The sequence below is a fragment of the Eufriesea mexicana genome, unplaced genomic scaffold (genome assembly GCF_001483705.2).
Source record: "Eufriesea mexicana isolate 0111107269 unplaced genomic scaffold, ASM148370v2 scaffold1653, whole genome shotgun sequence".
Lineage (NCBI taxonomy): Eukaryota > Metazoa > Arthropoda > Insecta > Hymenoptera > Apidae > Eufriesea > Eufriesea mexicana.
In genome coordinates this window covers 186,724-208,546 of record NW_016909884.1, presented here as the reverse complement: position 1 = coordinate 208,546, position 21,823 = coordinate 186,724, and the positions used below count along the sequence as shown (strand labels likewise).

Here is a 21,823-nt window from a genome sequence, read left to right as displayed (position 1 = left end):
CAAACTACGCCGAGCAACTATAAACGCTCTTGCTCTTCGTGTCACAAACGCAAATTTCCAAGCACCTATAGACACCCTTCGTGTCACAAACGCAAAAGCAAAATTTCTAAGCGCCTATGGACGCCCTCTGTGTCACAAACGCAAAATTTCTAGGCACCTATAGGCGCCCTTCGTGTCACAAACGCAAAATTTCTAAGCGTCTATAGGTGCTCTCCGTGTCACAAACGCAAAATTTTGAAGCACCTATAGACACTCTTCGTATCACAAACGCAAAATTTCTAAGCACCTATGGCCTCCTTCCGTGTCACAAACGCAAAAGCAATATTTCTAAGTACCTATAGACACCCTTCGTGTCACAAACGCAAAATTTTTAAGCGCCTATGGCTACCCTCCGTGTCATAAACGCAAAAGCAAAATTTCTAAGCGTCTATGGCCATCCTCCGTGTCACAAACGCAAAAGCAAAATTTCTAAGCGTCTATGGCCGTCCTCCGTGTCACAAACTCAAAAGCAAAATTTCTAAACGCCTGTGGGCGCCCTCCGTGTCATAAACGCAAAATTTCTAAGCACCTATAGGCACCCTTCGTGTCACAAACGCAAAATTTTGAAGCACCTATGGGCGCCCTTTGTGTCACAAACGCAAAATTTGGAAGCACCTATAGGCGCCCTCCGTGTTACAAACGAAAAATTTCTCAGCGCGTATGGCCACCCTCCGTGTCACAAACGCAAAAGCAAAATTTCTAAGCGCCTATGGGCGCCCTCCGTATCACAAACACAAAATTTCTAAGCGCCTATGATCGTCCGCCTTGTCACAAACGCAAAAGCAAAATTTCTAAGCGTCTATGGCCGTCCTCCGTGTCACAAACGCAAAATTTCTAAGCACCTATAGTCGCCCTTCGTGTCACAAACGCAAAATTTTGAAGTACCCTGTCGGCGCCCTTCGTGTCACAAACGCAAAATTTGGAAGCATCCATAGGCGCCCCCCGTGTTACAAACGAAAAATTTCTCAGCGCTTATAGGCGCCCTTCGTGTCACAAACGCATAGTTTCCAACCAACTATGGGCGCCCTTCGTGTCACAAACACAAAATTTCGAAGCGCCTATGGCCACCCTCCGTGTCACAAACGCAAAAGCAAAATTTCTAAGTGCCTATGATCGTCCGCCGTGTCACAAACGCAAAAGCAAAATATCTAAGCGCCTATGGACGCCCTTTGTGTCACAAATGCATAGTTTCTAAGCGCCTATAGGCACCCTCCGTGTCACAAACGCAAAAGCAAAATTTCTAAGCACTTATAGGCGTTCTTCGTGTCACAAACGCAAAATTTCTCAGCGCCTATAGACGCTCGCAGTAGTCAAGGAGTTAATAGCTCAGCCGGACTCTGCGACCAGCTGCAACTGCTTCCACTCGAATCTATTTACCCGCGCATCCGCGACCGTAGCAGTCCTCTACCCGAAATGAAATACCACTGAAACGTAATATCTGAAGCGGGATGGGTCGGGATAGATCTATCATCTTATAGGAATTCCCGATCCGCCAAATGAAATGTTCTTCATGCAAATTTTTCACCGTCCCCCCAGTGCCGCATCGGCTGCATTAATTCATCGTAATCGATACCGGCTATGTAAATATGTCTGCCTTTGTCGAGCTCGCGAGGAAAGCCGCGTCTCCAAAGAAATATTCGCTAATGACGATACTTTACGACGCGATGTAAATACAATATCGCATTAACGAGGTAACGAGGGTTGGTATCTAACTTTCGAGAGTAAGATGCAGCATGATTTACGACGGTACACGTATTTATTAAACATCGAAGTGGTGATTAGTGCGAAACGCGCTCCTCCAATTTGTAAATTCGTATTTCCGTATTATCAATTTCCCTGCGACTATTTGCCTCGTTAATTAACGTCACGTCAATTATGTAATTCGTACTCACCCTGTGGAAGGATATTTTAATACACGCATCTTTTATACGGATTTTAATGCGATGAATGCAGTCGCGTTGCGGAAACTGTGTCCGAGCACAGAGAGAGAGAGAGAAAGAGGGAGATGTCAATCGGGAAAATTGTGTAAAACGTTTCGCAGTAAGGTATAAACGATCGCTTTAACGTCCATGGAGCAAATTTATCTCTGGATTTTACACTATCGGTGTCATTGATTCGACAAGTTGCAGCGTCTCGAGCTGGCCGAGGACTGACTGCTAAGTGCTGCCAAAACGTGGAATCGTTTCGTGCATCGGAGTCCATATCACGTAGGCCATTTTGTTTTCAAACGCTTTTCGCGTTTCTCTCGGTTTAATCTCTCCTTTTAGAGCTGCTTCGAATCACTAGACTAGGGAATAGGGAATTCTGATGATGCATCTCATCAGATGCAGGAAGCTTGACTTCTGTCAGCTTGCTAAATGCTTGAACCATTTTGGGCCTCTGCCATTAGGGTAAGTTCCGTTTGAAAGATTTTTTGAAACCAATTATAGGTTAGGAAATAATCAAGTACGAAAGTTCCATTGGGACACCCTGTATGTATAAAACGAGGCAACTAAAATAGGCTATCTGAACACCATGCGTGCTTGTTATAATAGAAGGAAGCTTCTGTCAGGTGCAATTAAAAGGTGTTTCAAACAAAAATTTGTTAGCGTTTGTTGGGACACAGTCTCATATTACTAGATCTCAAAAGATCCTGTTTACGTAAAAAATTCAAAGTGACTTTGACTTTTTTCAGAGACGCTATATGTTTTTGATGTCACAGGATTGTTATTGACATGGAGAAAAATTTAACAGTGTATTATACTATGATCTTGAATAAAATCGAACGTTAAAAAATTTTTGTGTGAAACGTTTTTCAATTGCTCTACCAAAAATGCCTGAAAAATGGCGACATAACTTAACGCAGACATTATGTGTATATATATAGGGTGTTCCAAAATGAGATGTCCCTAACGCAAGAAGTAATTTTGACAGAAAACACAGGTTATTAATTAAAAATTGTAAATATTGCTCAACAATGAAGACATATTATTTCTTCACGAAGAGCTCCATTTTTAACACTAGATTCATGGAACTCGTCAATTTGACAGAAGGGTTGCTCCAATTATACGATGGTAACAGATTTAGTTAACTTATATTAAGACTGTCAATATAATATATAATTGCTTTTAAATTAAACCAATCGTAAAAAAAGAAAGGCACGTGGTTTCCTTTACCTGTCAATTTGACAGGTGTCCTTAGAAATAGGTATAGAGATAGCATCCGTAAATCTAGTATTAATATCCCTGATCTGTCAGCTGTCACGCTGTCATTTCTTCTTCGTTGACAACACTTTGCGCGCGAATGACGCAAAATTCAAATCTTGCGTGAATTTTGAGACAACCTTTATATCAAATAACTGACAACGTGTATTTATTTAATATCAAACACGTTCTAGCAGCTTCACTCGAGACATCCTACTTGATATCATCTGACGTGGTTCCCTCTAACAGGAAGAGTTATCCTTTCCTCCAATGGATTTGTTGAAAACGGAATATCTGACCGGATAATCTAAACTGACCCTTAGACAATTAACCGAGCTGCCTCATCAAGGTCGCAACAGGTTTCTTCTTCGCGAGACCACCATCACGTAGCAAAGTCTCGAGACGCAACTTCGTCCCGAAACTTGCCCGATCATCCTCCCCTGTCGTCCGACAGGCAAACAACCCATGGATGAATCGCGAACCTTTGCCACGAGGATCGTCCAATTGGCTAACAAAGGCGGGAATAATTATTCGCCGAAATACCAATTGCGAACTATCCCGCCGTGAAATTCCACCTGCCAGATCCTCCTACCCCTTAGATCCCAGACAGAGGAACACCCAAAGCGTTACTTACCCTGCAGTTCCTGCTCGCGGTCCCAGCGGCCCGGGTTCTCGGCTACCTTCGCCAGAAGCTGCAGCAACTTCTCCAACAGAGCGTTTTCCCGAGCCTACACAACGATACCGTGATGATTAATTATGCTATTCGCTGCTGAGACAGAGAAGAAAGGGAGGACGAGTGAGAATTAACCCTTTCGGTACTACTGCTGCCCATTGGCGCCGGCTATGAAACGTTTGTGGGGGTCCCCTAACCCTACAGTCATTAGAAGTCAGCTGGTTACAGGTATCCTCGTTGGCGGCGTAGCTAGAAGAGAGACGAAAGGAAATGGAAGGGATGCGTTTTGTTCCGGGCCAGCTAGCGAATCCCAGTGTCTAAAGGCAGGGCCTGCTAGAGGGTAGCCTAGTCTGTCTTACTGACGAGTCCGTTAGCAGGGCTCGGGACGAAACGCATCCCTTTCCTTTTCCTTTCGTCTCTTTTCTAGCTACGCCGCCAACGAGGATACCTGCGACCAGCCGATTTCCAAATGTGGTGGGGGGAAGACCCCCACAAACGTTTCATAGGTGGCGCCAATGGGCGGCAGTAGTACCGAAAGGGTTAATTCACTCGCAGACCCTGCCTTAGACACTGGGATATTATTGGAAGGTCGGGAAGTTATATATATATAGGAATTAGAGGTTTTCCGAGGACTTGCGGGAAAGTCCTCGAAGTCGGAATCCATCTTGTGGCGAGGGCGAGAATAATGGTCGCTACACGTTCTCTGGGTACTACCGCCGTCTATTGGCGGCATCTACGAAACGTCACCGATGACTGTCGCGGTCCGAATGAAAAATTTGGTGTCAAACACGCTCGAGATTTCTACGAATACCGCAAAATACGTTTTCGCGGCTTACGCTGTCGTAAAGTGCAGCCATTTTTGTGGAAAACTTCCTCGTACCACGAATCCATAACCGCCGCCAGCTCCTCCGTACCGAAAGGGTTAATTCGCGACTACTAACTCAGTCCCGCCATCTACCGGAGGAAGCGCGGAAGAAAAGCCGGCAGGAAAGTTTGAATATCTATGGTGAAATTTTGGACAATAGAAGGAGTGGAATTTCGAATACTGGTCTCGTGGACCTTTTTGGCCCGACATTTTGCTATTTCAATATTTAACACGCATTGCAACGTGTAATTTTGTGCAATATGTACGTAGAGGCGACTTCGTTTGAGGATTTTCAGGTGAATCGGGGGTAAAAGCCGAGATAAAAAGCGGGGTTTAGAACCTGAAAGATTTATAATGTTCATTGAGGGGAATGAAAAATGTAAGTGTAATCAACGCGGGTGCTAAAACCAATCTTCCCAGCGTAAAATTGGCTTCTGTTGTTTATGAATATTGGATATCGCGAGTGGAACTAACCCGAGTCTAACTCACGCTACATTTTGGCTATTTTCCTCCGGAAAAGTTGCAGTTTGCGCCAAGTTTTATAACGTTTGCATACGTATAGATACATTATGAACGGTGCATCGCATTTCCGCGTGCATATTATAAAACAATACCGAAATGGAGTGTATTTAGGAGTTAAAATTTCTAGCATTAACACCAGAATCACGACCCATTGCGTCCAGCTAAATGCATTGAACATAAACGAAAGTAATTGATAGCAATTGGTACAACGAAAATTAACCCTTTACACTCGAGAGGTGACCCTCAGTCACCATTTATATTTTAGTATCGAAATCAAATAATTCTACAATTCTATTATTATAAAATTCTTTATTCACTGCTCAAAAAAGTATCGTCAATTTTTTAATAGAGAATCTTCGATTTTCTACTCTTCTCTAGCCAAAAAATCGTCGAGTGCAGAGGGTTAATACATATATAAGCGTGTTCGGACTGAACGGAAGTCACCATCGATTTAATTTAATTAGGAAAATAAAATATTCGAGAGCGTTCATTTTGTTCGCTCCGATAACTCGTACGCCGAAGATTCCGAATTATGGTACTTTTAATACCGAATTTATTAATACTTTATCCGTGCAATTACCGAAAATGTGCGGCTTTTAACGAAATTAACATCGAGTTCTATCCGGATAGAGACACCATTACGTACACCTATTTATCTTCATCATACCACTCGAATTATGGCCATCCGTGTGCAGCATATTTAGCCACCCATCGCAGGTCGATACTCGTGTCGTTGAAAAATTCGAAGACGGTGAAATTTCACCTTACTTTTCATCCTTATCTCCAATTTTCCTTGATATTTCGTTCATTTTTCGTTAATTTCTCGTCGATTCGCGCGATTTTTCTGGTGCCTAGGTCTGTTAACGGAAGTCGAGGCCGGTGAATCCGCGCAGACAAAATGGAGGCCGCGGACGAGGTGGTTGAACGATGCAGTTTCGAAGCGGCGACTCGGCCGAGAGAGAATTTTTCTCCGCTCCGCGTAGCAGCGGGTTTTCCCCTCTCGCTTTTCCACTCGAACGTGTTTTGCAAAATATGCACGCACGCCGGAAATTCCCGCTGCTCGACGATCATTAACGACTCGACGGAGCCGCGAGCGCGGCTGCACGCCACGCTGCTCTCTCCATTCCAATCTCTTGCCTCTCCTGGACCCGATCCGATATGAAATCGCGACTGGAGATTCGGCAACTGGTCGAGCATCGTTTCGTTTCAGAAATTCCTGCCTCCTTCACGCAGCTCATACCGAGTTTCGACTAAGTTCGGTGTTGAGTGTAAAATCTTCGATCATTTCGAGGGAGTTAAAGGAGTTGGAAGATTTCTGCAGCTTGGACAACTTCAGGAATTGGTTCCGAATTTTTGGCAATTTGATAATGTCTGAGAATTTAAGTCAATAATTGCGACATCTCTTTTATATGTTATTACTAATGTGATCCTTTTTTGTCCTCGTCATTTGTGTATCATCGCCTCAGTCCTCAGTCCTTGTAGAGCCGTTAGAATGTAAACACGTGCACGTGAAAACCATTGTCCTATTATATAAAGTGTAGTAAGAATAAAATATATTTGTATTACAAAAACCACGTTCTACTGCTAAACAAATTTAATTCTGCAACTACTAATAGATAAAGAGTGACAGATCATAAACGAGATTCTGAATAAAAGATGTAGATATAACGTGATTATCCTTTGCAGTTCGAGGAGCATCTTCAAAGGTGCTTGCAATGGTCTTCCTGGTATCGTTGCTTAGATATTTAGAAAATTCCTCTTTCACGCAGTACTTCTCCCTCAGTTTTGTTTAAGTCAGGTGTTTAGAATAAAATCTTCAATTATTTTGGTGAGAGTTGCAACTATTAAGAGTGACAGAGGACGTCTTCTGCAGCTTGGACAACTCCAGGAATTGGTTCCGAATTTTTGGCAATTTGATAATGTCTGAGAATTTAAGTCAATAATTGCGACATCTCTGTTATATGTTATTACTAATGTGATCCTTTTTTGTCCTCGTCATTTGTGTATCATCGCCTCAGTCCTCAGTCCTTGTAGAGCCGTTAGAATGTAAACACGTGCACGTGAAAACCATTGTCCTATTATATAAAGTGTAGTAAGAATAAAATATATTTGTATTACAAAAACCACGTTCTACTGCTAAACAAATTTAATTCTGCAACTACTAATAGATAAAGAGTGACAGATCATAAACGAGATTCTGAATAAAAGATGTAGATATAACGTGATTATCCTTTGCAGTTCGAGGAGCATCTTCAAAGGTGCTTGCAATGGTCTTCCTGGTATCGTTGCTTAGATATTTAGAAAATTCCTCTTTCACGCAGTACTTCTCCCTCAGTTTTGTTTAAGTCAGGTGTTTAGAATAAAATCTTCAATTATTTTGGTGAGAGTTGCAACTATTAAGAGTGACAGAGGACGTCTTCTGCAGCTTGGACAACTCCAGGAATTGGTTCCGAATTTTTAGGAATTTGATAAAGAGGGGAGTGATAGATCAGAAGTGATATTCTGAATAAAAGACGTAGATCTAACGTGATTATCTTTTGCAGTTCGAAGAGCATTTTCAACGGTGTCTGCAGTAGCCTCCCGGCCAGTTTCAACGGAGTTGGTTATTTTAAATAAAATCGTCAATTATTTCTATGGAGTTGTGACTGTCAAGATTGTTGGCGGACGTCTTCTGCAGATTGGACAATTCCAGGAATTGGTTCCGTATTTTTAGAAATTTCAAAAAGAAGGAAGTGACAGATCAGAAGCGAGATTCTGAACAAATGACGTAGCCCTAACGTGATCGTGTTTTGCAATTCGAGGAGCATCTTTGGCGGTGTTGTCTTCAGTGGTTTTCCGGATGTCGTGCTTCGACATTTCAGAAATTCGTTCCTCCTTCACTCAGCTCTTCTCCATCGGTTTCGGCGAAATTGGGCGATTTAAATAATCTCCCTAAGTTTCGTCTAAATCGGTGTTTACAACAAAACCTTCAATTATTTCTAGGGAGTTGCGACTGTCAAGATTGTCGGTGGACGTCTTCTGCAGCTTGGACAATTCCAGGAATTGGTTCCGTATTTTTAGAAATTTCAAAAAGAAGGAAGTGACAGATCAGAAGCGAGATTCTGAACAAATGACGTAGCTCTGACGTGATCATTTTTTGCAGTTCAAGGAGCATTTTCAGTGTCTCCAGTGGTCTTCCGGGTATCATGCTTCGATATTTTAAAAATTCTTTCCTTTGAGTTGGTCATTTTAAATAAAATCGTGAATTATTTCTATGGGATTTGCGACTGTCAAGATTGTTGACAGACGTCTTCTGCAGCTTGGACAATTGCAGGAATTGGTTCCGAATTTTTGTGAATTTCGAAAAGAAGGAAGTGACAGATCAGAAGTAAGATCCCGAACAAAAGACGCGGATCTAACGCGATTATTTCTTGCAGTTCGAGGAGCATCTCGAACGGTGTCTGCAGTGGCCTTCCGGATGTCGTGCTTCGTAATTTCCGCTCGAAACTGCCGATATTTCTCGTGGAATCTCTCGGAAAGATGGCGGTAATCGTAAATCACGGGAATTAAGATTAACAGCCTCGCTTCGTGTCCTCGATCCCAGACCATCCCCTGTCCATTCACCCTTCTCTTCCTCCCTCCGCGTCGAGACGCGGTGCGTTCGAGGTCGGAACGCTACGGAGGAATTCTCAACTTCTTTCCACGTCTCTCCGTGTAATACCGATCCTCCGTTCCTCTGTCCCTCTAATGGAAATTAACGTAGATCCTGCCGGCTGTTTCTTTTAATAAAGACCCTAGGTCTCCCCGATCCTGTTGCTCGGGCGCCCCTCGTCGCCCCGCGAAATGGGAAATTCGCGATGGAGATCGCGCCGATTTTCATTTCCACCACTTTGTCGACGTTTGCCAGAGCCGGATGTGTCGGTTCCGCGTCTTCGGCGAGAATCTCGGCACCACTTTCTCACCCTTATCGCTCTAATACGAACCCCCCTGCCATCTTCGTCTTCCATTGTCTCTCCATACTGAAATCTTTAATAAAAGTCCGTCCAGACATTTTCCCTTCCTCTCTCGTCATTCTCGCGCGATCGTCTAATAAAATCCGGCACGCCACCCACCCTGGATCTTGCTCTAACAAAGATCGACACGATTCCATCCCTGTCTGTTATTCTAAGAACCCAATCGACCCGTTCCGTCGAGAAAACGAAGCTTCCCGAGGTTCTTTCCGTTCTCCAAACATCCGCGACAACGGGGACCGGCTGCAAATCCATGAAGAACGTCGTCATCTAGAGGGAAATCGAATTAGCCGCGGGAATGCGGCCATTCGCGTGACGCGAGCGCCCTTAGCGGTGAGCGCGCCAACTAGCACCTCAAGATGGCCGCCGGGAGCGCGAAACATCCTCCGGACGCAGTAACAACGCGTCCAATCTATCCAGAAGGCAGTTTTTCCACTCGAATTTTCTCCTATTTCCATCTACAGTCCATCGTCTTCCTCGGGAAGCCTCCTTTCCTCTTTTATTTTCCTTTTATTTCCCAAAAACACGCTGCGTTTTCGTTTCAGGCTCCGCCCATTCTCTCGCGACGTCCTGATTCTCAACGACGCGGAACGTGATGCGGCAATTTCCCGAAACAGCCGCAACTGCCGAAGAATTCCCTCGTCAAATGGCCTGGGAATACCAGACTCCTGCGAGACGGTTCGTGTCTAATCGCGGGGACGCGACGAAAAGGGCCTCGCGGATGCAATTGTCGCGGTAATCGCGACGCGGTGACGAGGCAGTCGTTTTAAGAATATCGAATTACCCGGCAGGATGCGTCCTTTGTCCCGGGGAGCTTGAAGAAACAGCGACGACGAAACCGAGACCCAGTCAAAGGCACTCGCGTAATTCCTCCCCGACTGTTTCGCAGCTCTGGAGCGCGGCGAATGCGATCTTCGTCGTCGTTCTTAAGTCGCGTTACGCAGGTAAAACGCGTCAAGACAGTCTCTTAAGGGGATTACGGACGAATTCCTCGCGAGTGTGTCGGCCGGAAAGGGCGAATTACGAAAGAACAAGCGGAAAGAAGTGAAACGAAGACGCGAGGTATACTTCTGTCCGATCACTGGGCTCCAAAATGGCGGTAAGCGGTCCTCCGCGAGGCTAATTATTTTTCCCAGCTCGGTTTTCAGAGATTATAAGCGGAGGATATATTCCGGTGCCCCTGATTCCGTTCCGTTTTCGAGGAGGACAGAAGATCGGCGCGTTTTGCGCGTGCGACAAGGACAAATAGCTCCGACGCGGTGCTCGCGCTGCGGGAAAGAAAGCAGGACATTGTCTCTGCGCGATGAAAGAAAGCTTGCCGGTGGTTAACCGGCTCGAAAGCTGCTCTGGCATTTATCATCCGCGTTTTACTCCCCCTCCCCGATCGTTTCGCGACAACTTTCTCATTTGTATCCGACACGACCCGCGGCGCGTTTCTTTCCCCGACGTGCGCGTTTGTGCTCGCAAAGAAAATGGAGGAGAGCGACCGAGAAGACAGAGAAACTTGGAGATTGCGGGTCTCGGGGAAGCACGTTAAATCCGAAAGTAATTTGCCGAGCGATCGTTTCGAATTAAAAATGGCGTAGCCCCCCCGTAATTTAAAATTCAATCTTCCGTCGCGGTTGAAGATGCACGTCTGGTCCGAGATCGCCGCCATATCCGCGAGCTTCGAATCATTTTTCAGCAGACGCGTCCACGTAATTGCGCACCGTTCGATTGGCCGGGACACGAAGGGTAATTTAAACTTTCCGAAGGCAATCTTCTGGAGCGGATGGTACAGGGGTGGTTCGTCTAAAATCAGAAGAACGAGTCGCGGCGACGTTCGACAGCTGTTTCGTTACGAAGACACTGCGAGACGGTTAGGGGTTGGCCTGTCGATCCGAATCATCGTCCCGGGGGATGAAAGTGGTGCGGCAGGTGGCTGGAAAGACGCTTTGAGTAGGAACAAAGCCACTCGCGGGTTATTGGCCCGGGAACACGGTGCCCAACGGCTTGCAGGCCGGTCTATCGATTGCGGACACGCGCAGCCCTCTCCGGATCGGCCACGCGGAACACCCGCCGATGAATATTTCCTCTTCATTTTCCTCGCTTCACGCCACGGGCCTCGCGCCGTGTTTTCTTCTCTTCGCGCCCCGATGAGTCTTCGGACTCGTTGCGCCTCGTTCCTCGTTTGTTTATCGGATTTCGATCAACCCTACGCGGCCGTTCCGCGCCTCTGCCCAATCGCTTTGGCTCACACGCTCCCGCGTCCCGCCGAACGGTCACCGCGAATTTCCACCAATTTTCACCCGACCTTTTATTTCGTCGGCCACCTCCATTCCTCGCGAATCGTCCCGGTAATATTCCTCCGCGCGCCGATTCGTCGAAACCGCGGCCCTTTCTAGTCTTACAGAAAGACCAGAAAGCTCGAGGAAGCTTCGAGCTTTGGAAAAATACGAAATCCATGTAACGGAATCCGAAGACTTTTGATTTCTTCGAGTTTCGCTTTTTCGTTTTCGCGTCCCGGAGCTTCGAAACTCCCTCTTCCGGCGAGTTTTATAAGCTAAACTGCGTACAGAGGAATTAAGGTGAAATAATCCCGCGTGAGAGGGAAATTAAAATCCTGAGGATTCGTATAATTTTATCGAGCATGAAACAAGTATACAGTGGCTGATTAAAATTAAACGATCTCGCAACGCACAGTTTCTCATGATTAAATCATAGTGCAAGGGATTAAGTGTGTGGCGGCTATGGTACCGCTAGCACACCCCTGTTGGTGCATACGGGTAAATTATGCCGAGTACTTTCTTGTTCGTTCCTAGTTTCATTCCTGAAGCTTTTCCAAATTTTTCCCTCCAGCTTAACTACCCAATGGACGCCACGTTCCCCATCTCGATCATTTTGCATTATATCGCAGAGACGAAGATTTGCGAACATGGGCTGGACTTTATAAAAGGGTTTCGAAATATTACAAAATTAAAAGGAATTTATCTACCGGCGTATAAAAGGAAAAACATATTAAAACTTTCAAGAGATACGTAACCACTTGCGGTGGAAAGACGTGCCACGCACGTCGAGATGCTTCCGTTACCGGAACTCCAGCGACGTGTTACACACGTCGTCAGACGACTGTTGCAGAAAGAAAAATGACGTGTGTGGCACGTCAATTGTTAACGAAAAATATCACACTCTGCAAGATTATTAATAAATAAATTTAGTATTCATACATGTGTAATTTGATCATCAGTTGATGCGTCTTTATATTCTCCTCTGGAACCCCCCGAACGTTGCCTGAACGGGCCCCGAAGTGATTTGCACTCCACTGTTCTGACACGCGCAACCGTGAATTTCTTTGCACCGCAAGTGGTTAAAAATATTTGAAAATTATAGACAAATTTGTTGCGTCCCGAATACTGCAACTCTCACGTTCGAAGTTTCGCGGGGTTGTAAGGCCCCTTACCCGGATGCGACTATGTTGCAGGCATGCGGCCTGATGTAAATTAATTGAGTTAAACACGGTTAGGATTGAGCTAAAGAGTTCTGGTATGCTACTATGTTCTCTGGCACCGAATTGATAGTGATTAGTTTGTCTTGACTATTTTTAGATTTAAGATAGAACTCCTTGGTCTTGATCCTTTGTCCTGTCTTCTTTGGATTTTTCTTATCTCGGTGGTTTTATAAATTCGTGTGAGTTCTGATTGGTTAGTGTGAAATGTAAATGATGGGTGTGTGTCGTCCTATTGGTTGTGAATAATAATGGGGATGTGTATTATTTTCGACGTCTTTTGATGGTGGTGGATATTTAAACAAATTGGGCCCTTGTGCCCATCGTGTCAAGGATGATTTATTGACCTAAATGGTGACCGGGTGACAAAGAATGTTCATGAGTCAAGAGAATGGGTCCGTTGACAATAAGAAAATAAATCAGGCCCCACTTAACTTGGGACGTTCGGACCCAGGGATGTAACAAAGTTCATTTCCCCTTTCCTCGATTACATATTACAATATTTCCTGATAAATGATAAATAGAAGATCGTCACCTCTAATTTCACATAAATAACAAAAATATAAAAATTGGCTCCCAACCCTTTACCCAATTCGACTGCTACCCTCGTATCCATCGAACTTTGTCGCGCAACAAGAGCGGATTTTAATTTCGTTTAAGTGGCTCGAATTTCGATTATTGGGTTTGTTGGAAGACGGATATCGGGGAAGATCTTTTATTAACCAAGGAAATTGAAATCGTCGGACAGGGAGTAGAGAGGCGCTGGAGAAGGGTCGGCAAAGACGCGGCGCGTCCTGGGGATCAATTATTAAGCGATTAATTATTAAGAAGGAAAGTTTCGGGAAGCAACTCACCCACAGTTCGTGCAGCTTCTGTCGTTGCTTCTCCTCGTTCGCGTACTCCGTCAGCAAGTAGGATTGCAGATTCTTCAGCACTGTTTCTTGCCTCTTGTCCAACTTCTTCGGCACCTTCCGCGACTCTGGGTATTCGCTGCTCTCCAGGATCTCTTCCTCCCCCTCTGATCTCTCGGGGTAGGATCGATCCTCCGGCTTCGGCGACTGCGAAGAGAACGATGCAGGATTCGCAAGATTTCTTATACCGCGAGTGCGGTAAGCCTGTACCCGGTTCAACGAGAATTGGCAGGAAATGTAAATAGTTGCACGCGTGGTCAAACCAGGACCCAAATATCAGACCTGGGACAGAGCTGACCTAGGTACAAGATCGAATGTTTCGTGAAAAATTTTGGATGGCTTTGTGTGTGTGAGGAAATCATCGATGAACGGATCTTGGTGAACGTTGACAAAGAAATCGCGATGACTCTGTACTCGTGACAATTCCAGTACTCATACTAACTCCGGTACTCGCGATAACCCCAGTACTCGCGATAACCCCAGTACTCGCAATAATTCCAGTATTCGCGATGATTCCAGTATTCACGATAACCCCAGTACTCGCAATAATTCCAGTATTCGCGATGATTCCAGTACTCGCGATAACCACAGTACTCGCGATAACCCCAGTACTCGCAATAATTCCAGTATTCGCGATAATTCCAGTACTCATGATAACTCTAGTACTCGCGATAACCCCAGTACACGCAATAATTCCAGTACTCGCGATAACCCCAGTACTCGCGATAACTCTAGTATTCACGATAACTCCAGTACTCGCGTTAACCGAAATACTCGCAATAATTCCAGTATTCGCGATAACTCTGTACTCGCGATAACTCTGTACTCGCGATAACTCCAGTACTCGCGTTAACCCAAATACTCGCAATAATTCCAGTACTCGCGATAACTCTGTACTCGCGATAACTCTAGTACTCACGATAACTCCAGTACTCGCGATAACTCTGTACTAATGAAAGCTTTCGATCTTTATGGAACGATCGAGAGCGAAAAGCACCGAAAGGGAGAAGTCTCCACGCGTGAGGAGTCATCAATGAGGAGTTAGTGAGAGATTTTCGAGTGATGGTTACTGAGAGTCCTTCGAGTGAAATAAACTCTTCCAACACAAGACGTTTATGAGTTTCTAACCCATATTCTTTATTACATAATCCCTTACATAGACAAGGGTTCCCGTTTAGGACTAGTAGAAGTCAACACTGATCATTTACGTTTATGCCAATTCTGTTGAATAGAGTACAGGACCCTTTAGTCAAGTTAAACGATGTTGGAACATTTAAGCTTGATTCTCAATTAGCGATGCGCTCAGTTCCAAGTAAAGCCACATCAAACTTCCTTAATTGCTATATTTTTTAATTATACCTGAATCAGGTACGATTTTTGAAAACCCCTGGCACTAAAATGGACGGTGACAGAGCAAGGTATATTTTAAAGCAAAATATTTGTCCCCAATAATTTTAAATCTCGAGATACTAAACAAGAATATCCTTTGGACCCTCATGCTTTAGGGCTGTTTTCACCGCTATAATTTGAACAGGTGTTCCAATATTTTTTCGCGAATTATTTCTCACATAAATTTCATCAAATTTGACGTGTACTGATTGTATAATATATACTTCATTATAGTTAGAGGAGTCGTGGCAGTGTAGGCAGTGCCCAAACCTCCTAGTACCCATGGGGCCCAGAGGAGTTGTTGATTTTATTTTAAATACGACAAAGGATATGGCAATTCGTCGTGTCTCCTGGATGGTTAATTAATTAATACTCCAGACTTGGAAATTCTAAAAGTTGCTAAAGATTATTTGGTGCATCCAATGAAGGGACTATAGCCCTTGGAAGTATGCTAGTATGGGGCCCAGAGGGGTTGTTGATTTTATTTTAAATACGACAAAGGATATGGCAATTCGTTGTGTCTCCTGGATGGTTAATTAATTAATACTCCAGACTTGGAAATTCTAAAAGTTGTTAAAGATTTTTTGGTGCACCCAATGAAGGGACTATAGTCCTTGGAAGTATGCTAGTTTTTCTTTAAGAGCATCGGTATAGGTTGGAGTCACCTAAACCAGTTAACAGCGTTATAGTCAATCCAAAGCTCTATTGCAATGTAGTTGTGACGTATATACTCGTCGTATAAGATAGAAAACTAATATTTACACTAAAAACTCGAAATTTCAACGAGGTGTAATAAAAATATCACTCGGTGACATGTTTCCTTTGTATTTCCAATAAAGCTGTTATTTTATTCAAAAAATTGGATTATTCTCTTTGGTGTATCGGGTTAGGTTAGGTATATTGGATTACTTAAATGTAATACTTTCTACAAACTCGATTATTTTCTCCAATACATTCATTCTCCGGGCTGTTTTGTGTACTTCGACGCGTATCGAAAATTATCACACCGAAATCAACTGAATTTCGTATAAATACTTTCTTCGTGAAATTTATTTTTTCACGGCTTTCAAGTTTTTAATAACAATAACCTTCCAACGATGAACGCTTAATTTTTTTGCCGAATAAAAATGTAATCCCTTCTGCCTTTTTGCTTCGTATTTTTCGTAAAATTCATAATAGCAGCGTTCCTCTGCGTTCGACGTTTAATTCCGCATCTAGCGAGGGATTTTTAAAACTCCGCTGTTAATCGGTTAAAGGAAAACGTTCAAATTTACCCTCATTTGTACGGAAAAGTGATATAAAATATTTGTACTTTGCTTAACGAGAACGTGTCAACATCTGTCTTCATTTGTCGACTGCGAATGTCGATATTCCTTTCTCGTGTCGATATTCCTGCCTCTTTGAACCAGCTATAGATATTCCTTACGCGGGAAATAAAGTATTAATGCATTGTACGCTGCTCGAATTTTATCCGCTATAGGGGATCAATTTTTAAAAGGAAGTGTACTGAAAATTTGTTGTATCTTCGGAAAATAGGATGGTATACAGGGTGGAACATTTAACGCGATCACTTTGGTAATTTTCGATCTTAGCAGGTTGCTCTTTCCTGTCTTAGTAACGCAAATTTGGTTAACACTAAACCTACCATAACCCGAACCACCGTTTTTAAAACTTTGATTAAAAATTAATAAAAGAGATTCAGATTAAATTAAATTAAATTTTGATTCGATTAAAAAGGTATTCGTGTTATTTCTCACTTAATATACGTGTGATTATTTTTGCAATGCCTCTCGATATTCCATTTTGTGACACTGGGATTAGCAAGGGTGTCAAAATAAATTCTTCGGGATTTATTACTTTTGGAATTATTGGAGATATGCTGGTACTCTTCGAAAAATTAATATCGAGATCATTATTATTTATGTTTATTTATATCGTTTATATATATCATAGTTACGTAGATATTACAGGTCGGTGGTTCTAGTATTAACCCTTTGCACTCGTATTTATATTTGAGAAGGCTTCCAATCAATTCGAAATTTTTCATATTGAAATTTCATATTGAAATGATAACATTTTCATTTGAAGATATTACAATTTAATTTGTCGGTTTTGGTAGAAAAAAATTAGAAAAATACACGAATTTAACCCTTCGCACTCGAGAGGCGACTCTCAGTCACCGTTTAATCAAATTCTAGAGATCATTGTTAATTAATATCTCGAATTTAAAATTGTCCAACGACACATGGAATATCGAGGTAAAATAATTCTGTGTTTTACAATTAATTTGCACTGCTTAGTTACCGTTTTGAAAATATCGTCGACTTCGTGGCAGGAAGTCTTTGAATTACTATGTTTCCGTAACGAAAAGATCATCCAGTGCAAAGGGTTAATATATGTATAATAATAAAATATAGGATGACGACTATATGGCGACACACGAGTGCAAAGATTCTAATTCATTTCCATTCATTGTCACTTGACCTCAGTATTTTTATATTTATTATCTTTCGTTATTTATAAGGAAACAATTTTTCATCGTTCCATCGATAAATAAACGATCGTGGAAAGTCGAGATGATCACGTTACACGATCCACCCTGTATACACGTGTCAAGAGAAAGTACTATATTTTCATTAAATGCCAAAATTAAAAGAAATGGTAACAAGCGTTTCTAAGCATAGCAACAGCCATAGCAACATCACGAGGCCAGCATACAATGTACATATGCTCTTTTCCTGCTTTTTCCTAGCTTTTCCAGTCATGAAACACGACTTGTTTTACAACGTGTTAATACGATGTAAAAATACGAGGAAAAATGAAAAAATATCCGACCAAAAATTCTCGCCCTCCAAAATGAATCTAAATAAATTTACTTTAATCGTGCAGTATGAACAGTCACTATACCCCGAAAAAACATATAAGAGGAAGCGTAAAATGGACTTTTTTAATAATTTTAAATCAGCTTTTGGCAGTATCGAGAAGGCTAATATAGAAAATCTCGTAAACAGTATGCTGCTACAAAATATGCTGCAGTAATACTAAATACTAATTAGCAGTTATGCATACTGTCCATTTATTTTTTGTTCCATAATTTGTTCATTTTTTGTTCGAACCTAATTCGGGTTTGCACCGAGTGATAATATTTATTTTAAATGTTATTCAAATAACAATTTTATTATTCAGACATTTTATCGTAATTGGAGGGTCACATACATGTACTTACGTATGACAGCACTGCGCCATTTTTCTTTTTTTAATTGTACACGAATTTTAGTTACACTGTAGGAATCTCATATATGTGTGTGATATCTAGTGCTTGATTTCTTTTTTTTAATTATTTGGTAACTTTGCTATAATTTAAGGGTCTGACATATGACACGTACACGTACTGACATATGACAGCACTGGGCCATTTTTCTTTTTTTAATTGTACACGAATCTTAGTTACACTTCAGGATTTCATACACGCGTGTGTCATCTAGTGCATGATTTTTTTTTTTTAATTATTTCGTAATTCTGTTATAATTTAAGGACTCCATACATGTATTGACATATGGCAGCACTGCGCCATTTTTCTTTTTTTAATTGTACACGAATCTTAGTTACACTTCAGGATTTCATACACGCGTGTGACATCTAGTGCTTGATTTTTTTTTTTTTTAATTATGTGGTAATTCTGTTATAATTTAAGGACCCCATACATGTATTGACATATGGCAGCACTGCGCCATTTTTTTTTTTTTTTAATTGTACACGAATCTTAGTTACACCTCAGGACTTCATACATGTGTGTGACATCTAGTGCTCGATTTTTTCTTTTTAATTATTTGGTAATTTTGCTACAATTTAAGGGTCCGATACACGTACTGACATATGGCAGCACTGCGCCATTTTTCTTTTTTTAATTGTACACGAATCTTAGTTACACTTCAGGATTTCATACACGCGTGTGACATCTAGTGCTTGATTTTTTTTTTTTTTAATTATGTGGTAATTCTGTTATAATTTAAGGACTCCATACATGTATTGACATATGGCAGCACTGCGCCATTTTTTTTTTTTTTTTAATTGTACACGAATTTTAGTTACACCGTAAGGATCTCATACATGTCTGTGACATCTAGTGCTCGATTTATTTTTTTTTTTATTTAATTAGTTTGTAATTTTGCTATAATTTAAGGTTCCCATACACGTAATGACATATGACAGCACTGCGCCATTTTTCTATTTTTAATTGGAAGTACACGAATCTCAAGCTATACCTTAGGGATCTCATACACGTGTGTGACATACTGCACGATTTTTTTTCATCATCCCTTTGTAATTCTCCCTTGTCCCTGACTGTAATTCCCCATTACCTACCTCGAAATTATCCAAAGGAAGGCGCGAATTTCAAAAGAGATAGGAGCAATATCAAACTTCTTCTTCTAAGCTTCTAATTATAGTAAGACAATTTTGGAATTAGTACTCCGAGTAACATTTTCCAACTTTCTCGGAAGCGTCCCGGAGTTTAAATATACTCGAGCACAATAAGAGAACCGAAGAGTTCCTCTCAGCGAAGAATCCTAAAAACCAGACGTTACTTTCTCCCATTCATAAGCTGCTTCAAAGGACGTCTTTGAAAATGGAAAGACTCGTTAATATCTCTCGCTCTGATCCCGTCTAAATCCACCCCTGGCGATGTTTAATTCCTTAAAAATCCGCAGCGGGTGAGTTTCCCTCGGAATGAGCCTCGACTCGAGCGTAATTCGTCACCGGGGTCGATGGAGGATTCTAGGGTCAATTTATTGCCTCGACTGGTCCAGGGACCAGAGGGATCCGTGGCTAAGACCGGGGAATGATGATCGATGGGGTTGTTGTTCGAGTCGACTCTCACCCCGTTCGATCCCACGTTCCTCCTCCGGATCGCGTCGGTTTCCTCGTTCAGACGATTCGCAGGATCCTCTGGAGGTAGGAGGCTCTTGGGCACCTGCGTCTCGTTGTTCCCGATCAGGATCTCCTTCTGGGTGCTCAGCTCCTTCTTCACCGTCGGCACTCGCTTCGTTTTCGTCCGGCCACCCTCGTCGTAGGTCGAGGCGCTTTGCTTTTTGTACTTCAGCAACTCGGCCACCTGTGATCAACGTGCTTTCGTCATTTTAGGTTCTGGGTGACACGTTGACTGCCACGGAGGCTACCATTGATCTATGATTGCCTCTTCAGTGAAGCAATATAGCCAACGGTAACCATTTTTCCATTTAAATGGAGGATATTGGGAAGTGAAAAGTTTGCTATTTAGCAATTAACAATTGCGTGGCAATCAACGTGTTAATATTAATTATTTGTCTCAAGCTATACCTTAGGGATCTCATACACGTGTGTGACATACTGCACGATTTTTTTTCATCATCCCTTTGTAATTCTCCCTTGTCCCTGACTGTAATTCCCCATTACCTACCTCGAAATTATCCAAAGGAAGGCGCGAATTTCAAAAGAGATAGGAGCAATATCAAACTTCTTCTTCTAAGCTTCTAATTATAGTAAGACAATTTTGGAATTAGTACTCCGAGTAACATTTTCCAACTTTCTCGGAAGCGTCCCGGAGTTTAAATATACTCGAGCACAATAAGAGAACCGAAGAGTTCCTCTCAGCGAAGAATCCTAAAAACCAGACGTTACTTTCTCCCATTCATAAGCTGCTTCAAAGGACGTCTTTGAAAATGGAAAGACTCGTTAATATCTCTCGCTCTGATCCCGTCTAAATCCACCCCTGGCGATGTTTAATTCCTTAAAAATCCGCAGCGGGTGAGTTTCCCTCGGAATGAGCCTCGACTCGAGCGTAATTCGTCACCGGGGTCGATGGAGGATTCTAGGGTCAATTTATTGCCTCGACTGGTCCAGGGACCAGAGGGATCCGTGGCTAAGACCGGGGAATGATGATCGATGGGGTTGTTGTTCGAGTCGACTCTCACCCCGTTCGATCCCACGTTCCTCCTCCGGATCGCGTCGGTTTCCTCGTTCAGACGATTCGCAGGATCCTCTGGAGGTAGGAGGCTCTTGGGCACCTGCGTCTCGTTGTTCCCGATCAGGATCTCCTTCTGGGTGCTCAGCTCCTTCTTCACCGTCGGCACTCGCTTCGTTTTCGTCCGGCCACCCTCGTCGTAGGTCGAGGCGCTTTGCTTTTTGTACTTCAGCAACTCGGCCACCTGTGATCAACGTGCTTTCGTCATTTTAGGTTCTGGGTGACACGTTGACTGCCACGGAGGCTACCATTGATCTATGATTGCCTCTTCACTGGAGCAATATAGCCAACGGTAACCATTTTTCCATTTAAATGGAGGATATTGGGAAGTGAAAAGTTTGCTATTTAGCAATTAACAATTGCGTGGCAATCAACGTGTTAATATTAATTATTTGTTTATTATTATACTCAATGGATGCTTCGGTATATTACATTGTGGAAAACACAATGATACCAATCTATATAAAATTAATATAATTTCTTGCATATGAAATGGTGCAGTGTATTTTTTAATTTTAGCAACTCGGTCACGTGTGATCATTGTATTTTCATTTCGAGTTCTAGATGACACGCTGACTGCCACGGAGGCTACCATTGATCTATGATTGCCTCTTCACTGGAGCAATATAGCCAACGGTAACCGTTTTTCCATTTAAATGGAGGATATTGGAAAGTGAAAAGTTTGCTATTTAGCAATTAACAATTGCGTGGCAATCAACGTGTTAATATTAATTATTTGTTTATTATTATACTCAATGGATGCTTCGG

At 42.6% G+C, this 21,823-nt stretch overlaps 1 protein-coding gene across 1 annotated transcript in view; it reads right to left on the bottom strand.

Moving 5' to 3' along the window:
- Window positions 1-21,355, bottom strand: part of LOC108548788 (uncharacterized) — a 33,873-nt gene extending 12,518 nt beyond the window's left edge. Inside the window, exons 1-5 of the mRNA XM_017901910.1 lie at window positions 21,329-21,355; window positions 21,006-21,239; window positions 19,934-20,167; window positions 13,609-13,812; window positions 3,856-3,949 (exon numbers count right to left, since the gene is read on the bottom strand). Of these exons, the coding sequence (XP_017757399.1) occupies window positions 3,856-3,949; window positions 13,609-13,812; window positions 19,934-20,167; window positions 21,006-21,239; window positions 21,329-21,355 (793 nt within the window). The remainder of the gene's footprint in view (window positions 1-3,855; window positions 3,950-13,608; window positions 13,813-19,933; window positions 20,168-21,005; window positions 21,240-21,328) is intronic.
- Between the last annotated feature and the right edge of the window lie 468 nt (window positions 21,356-21,823).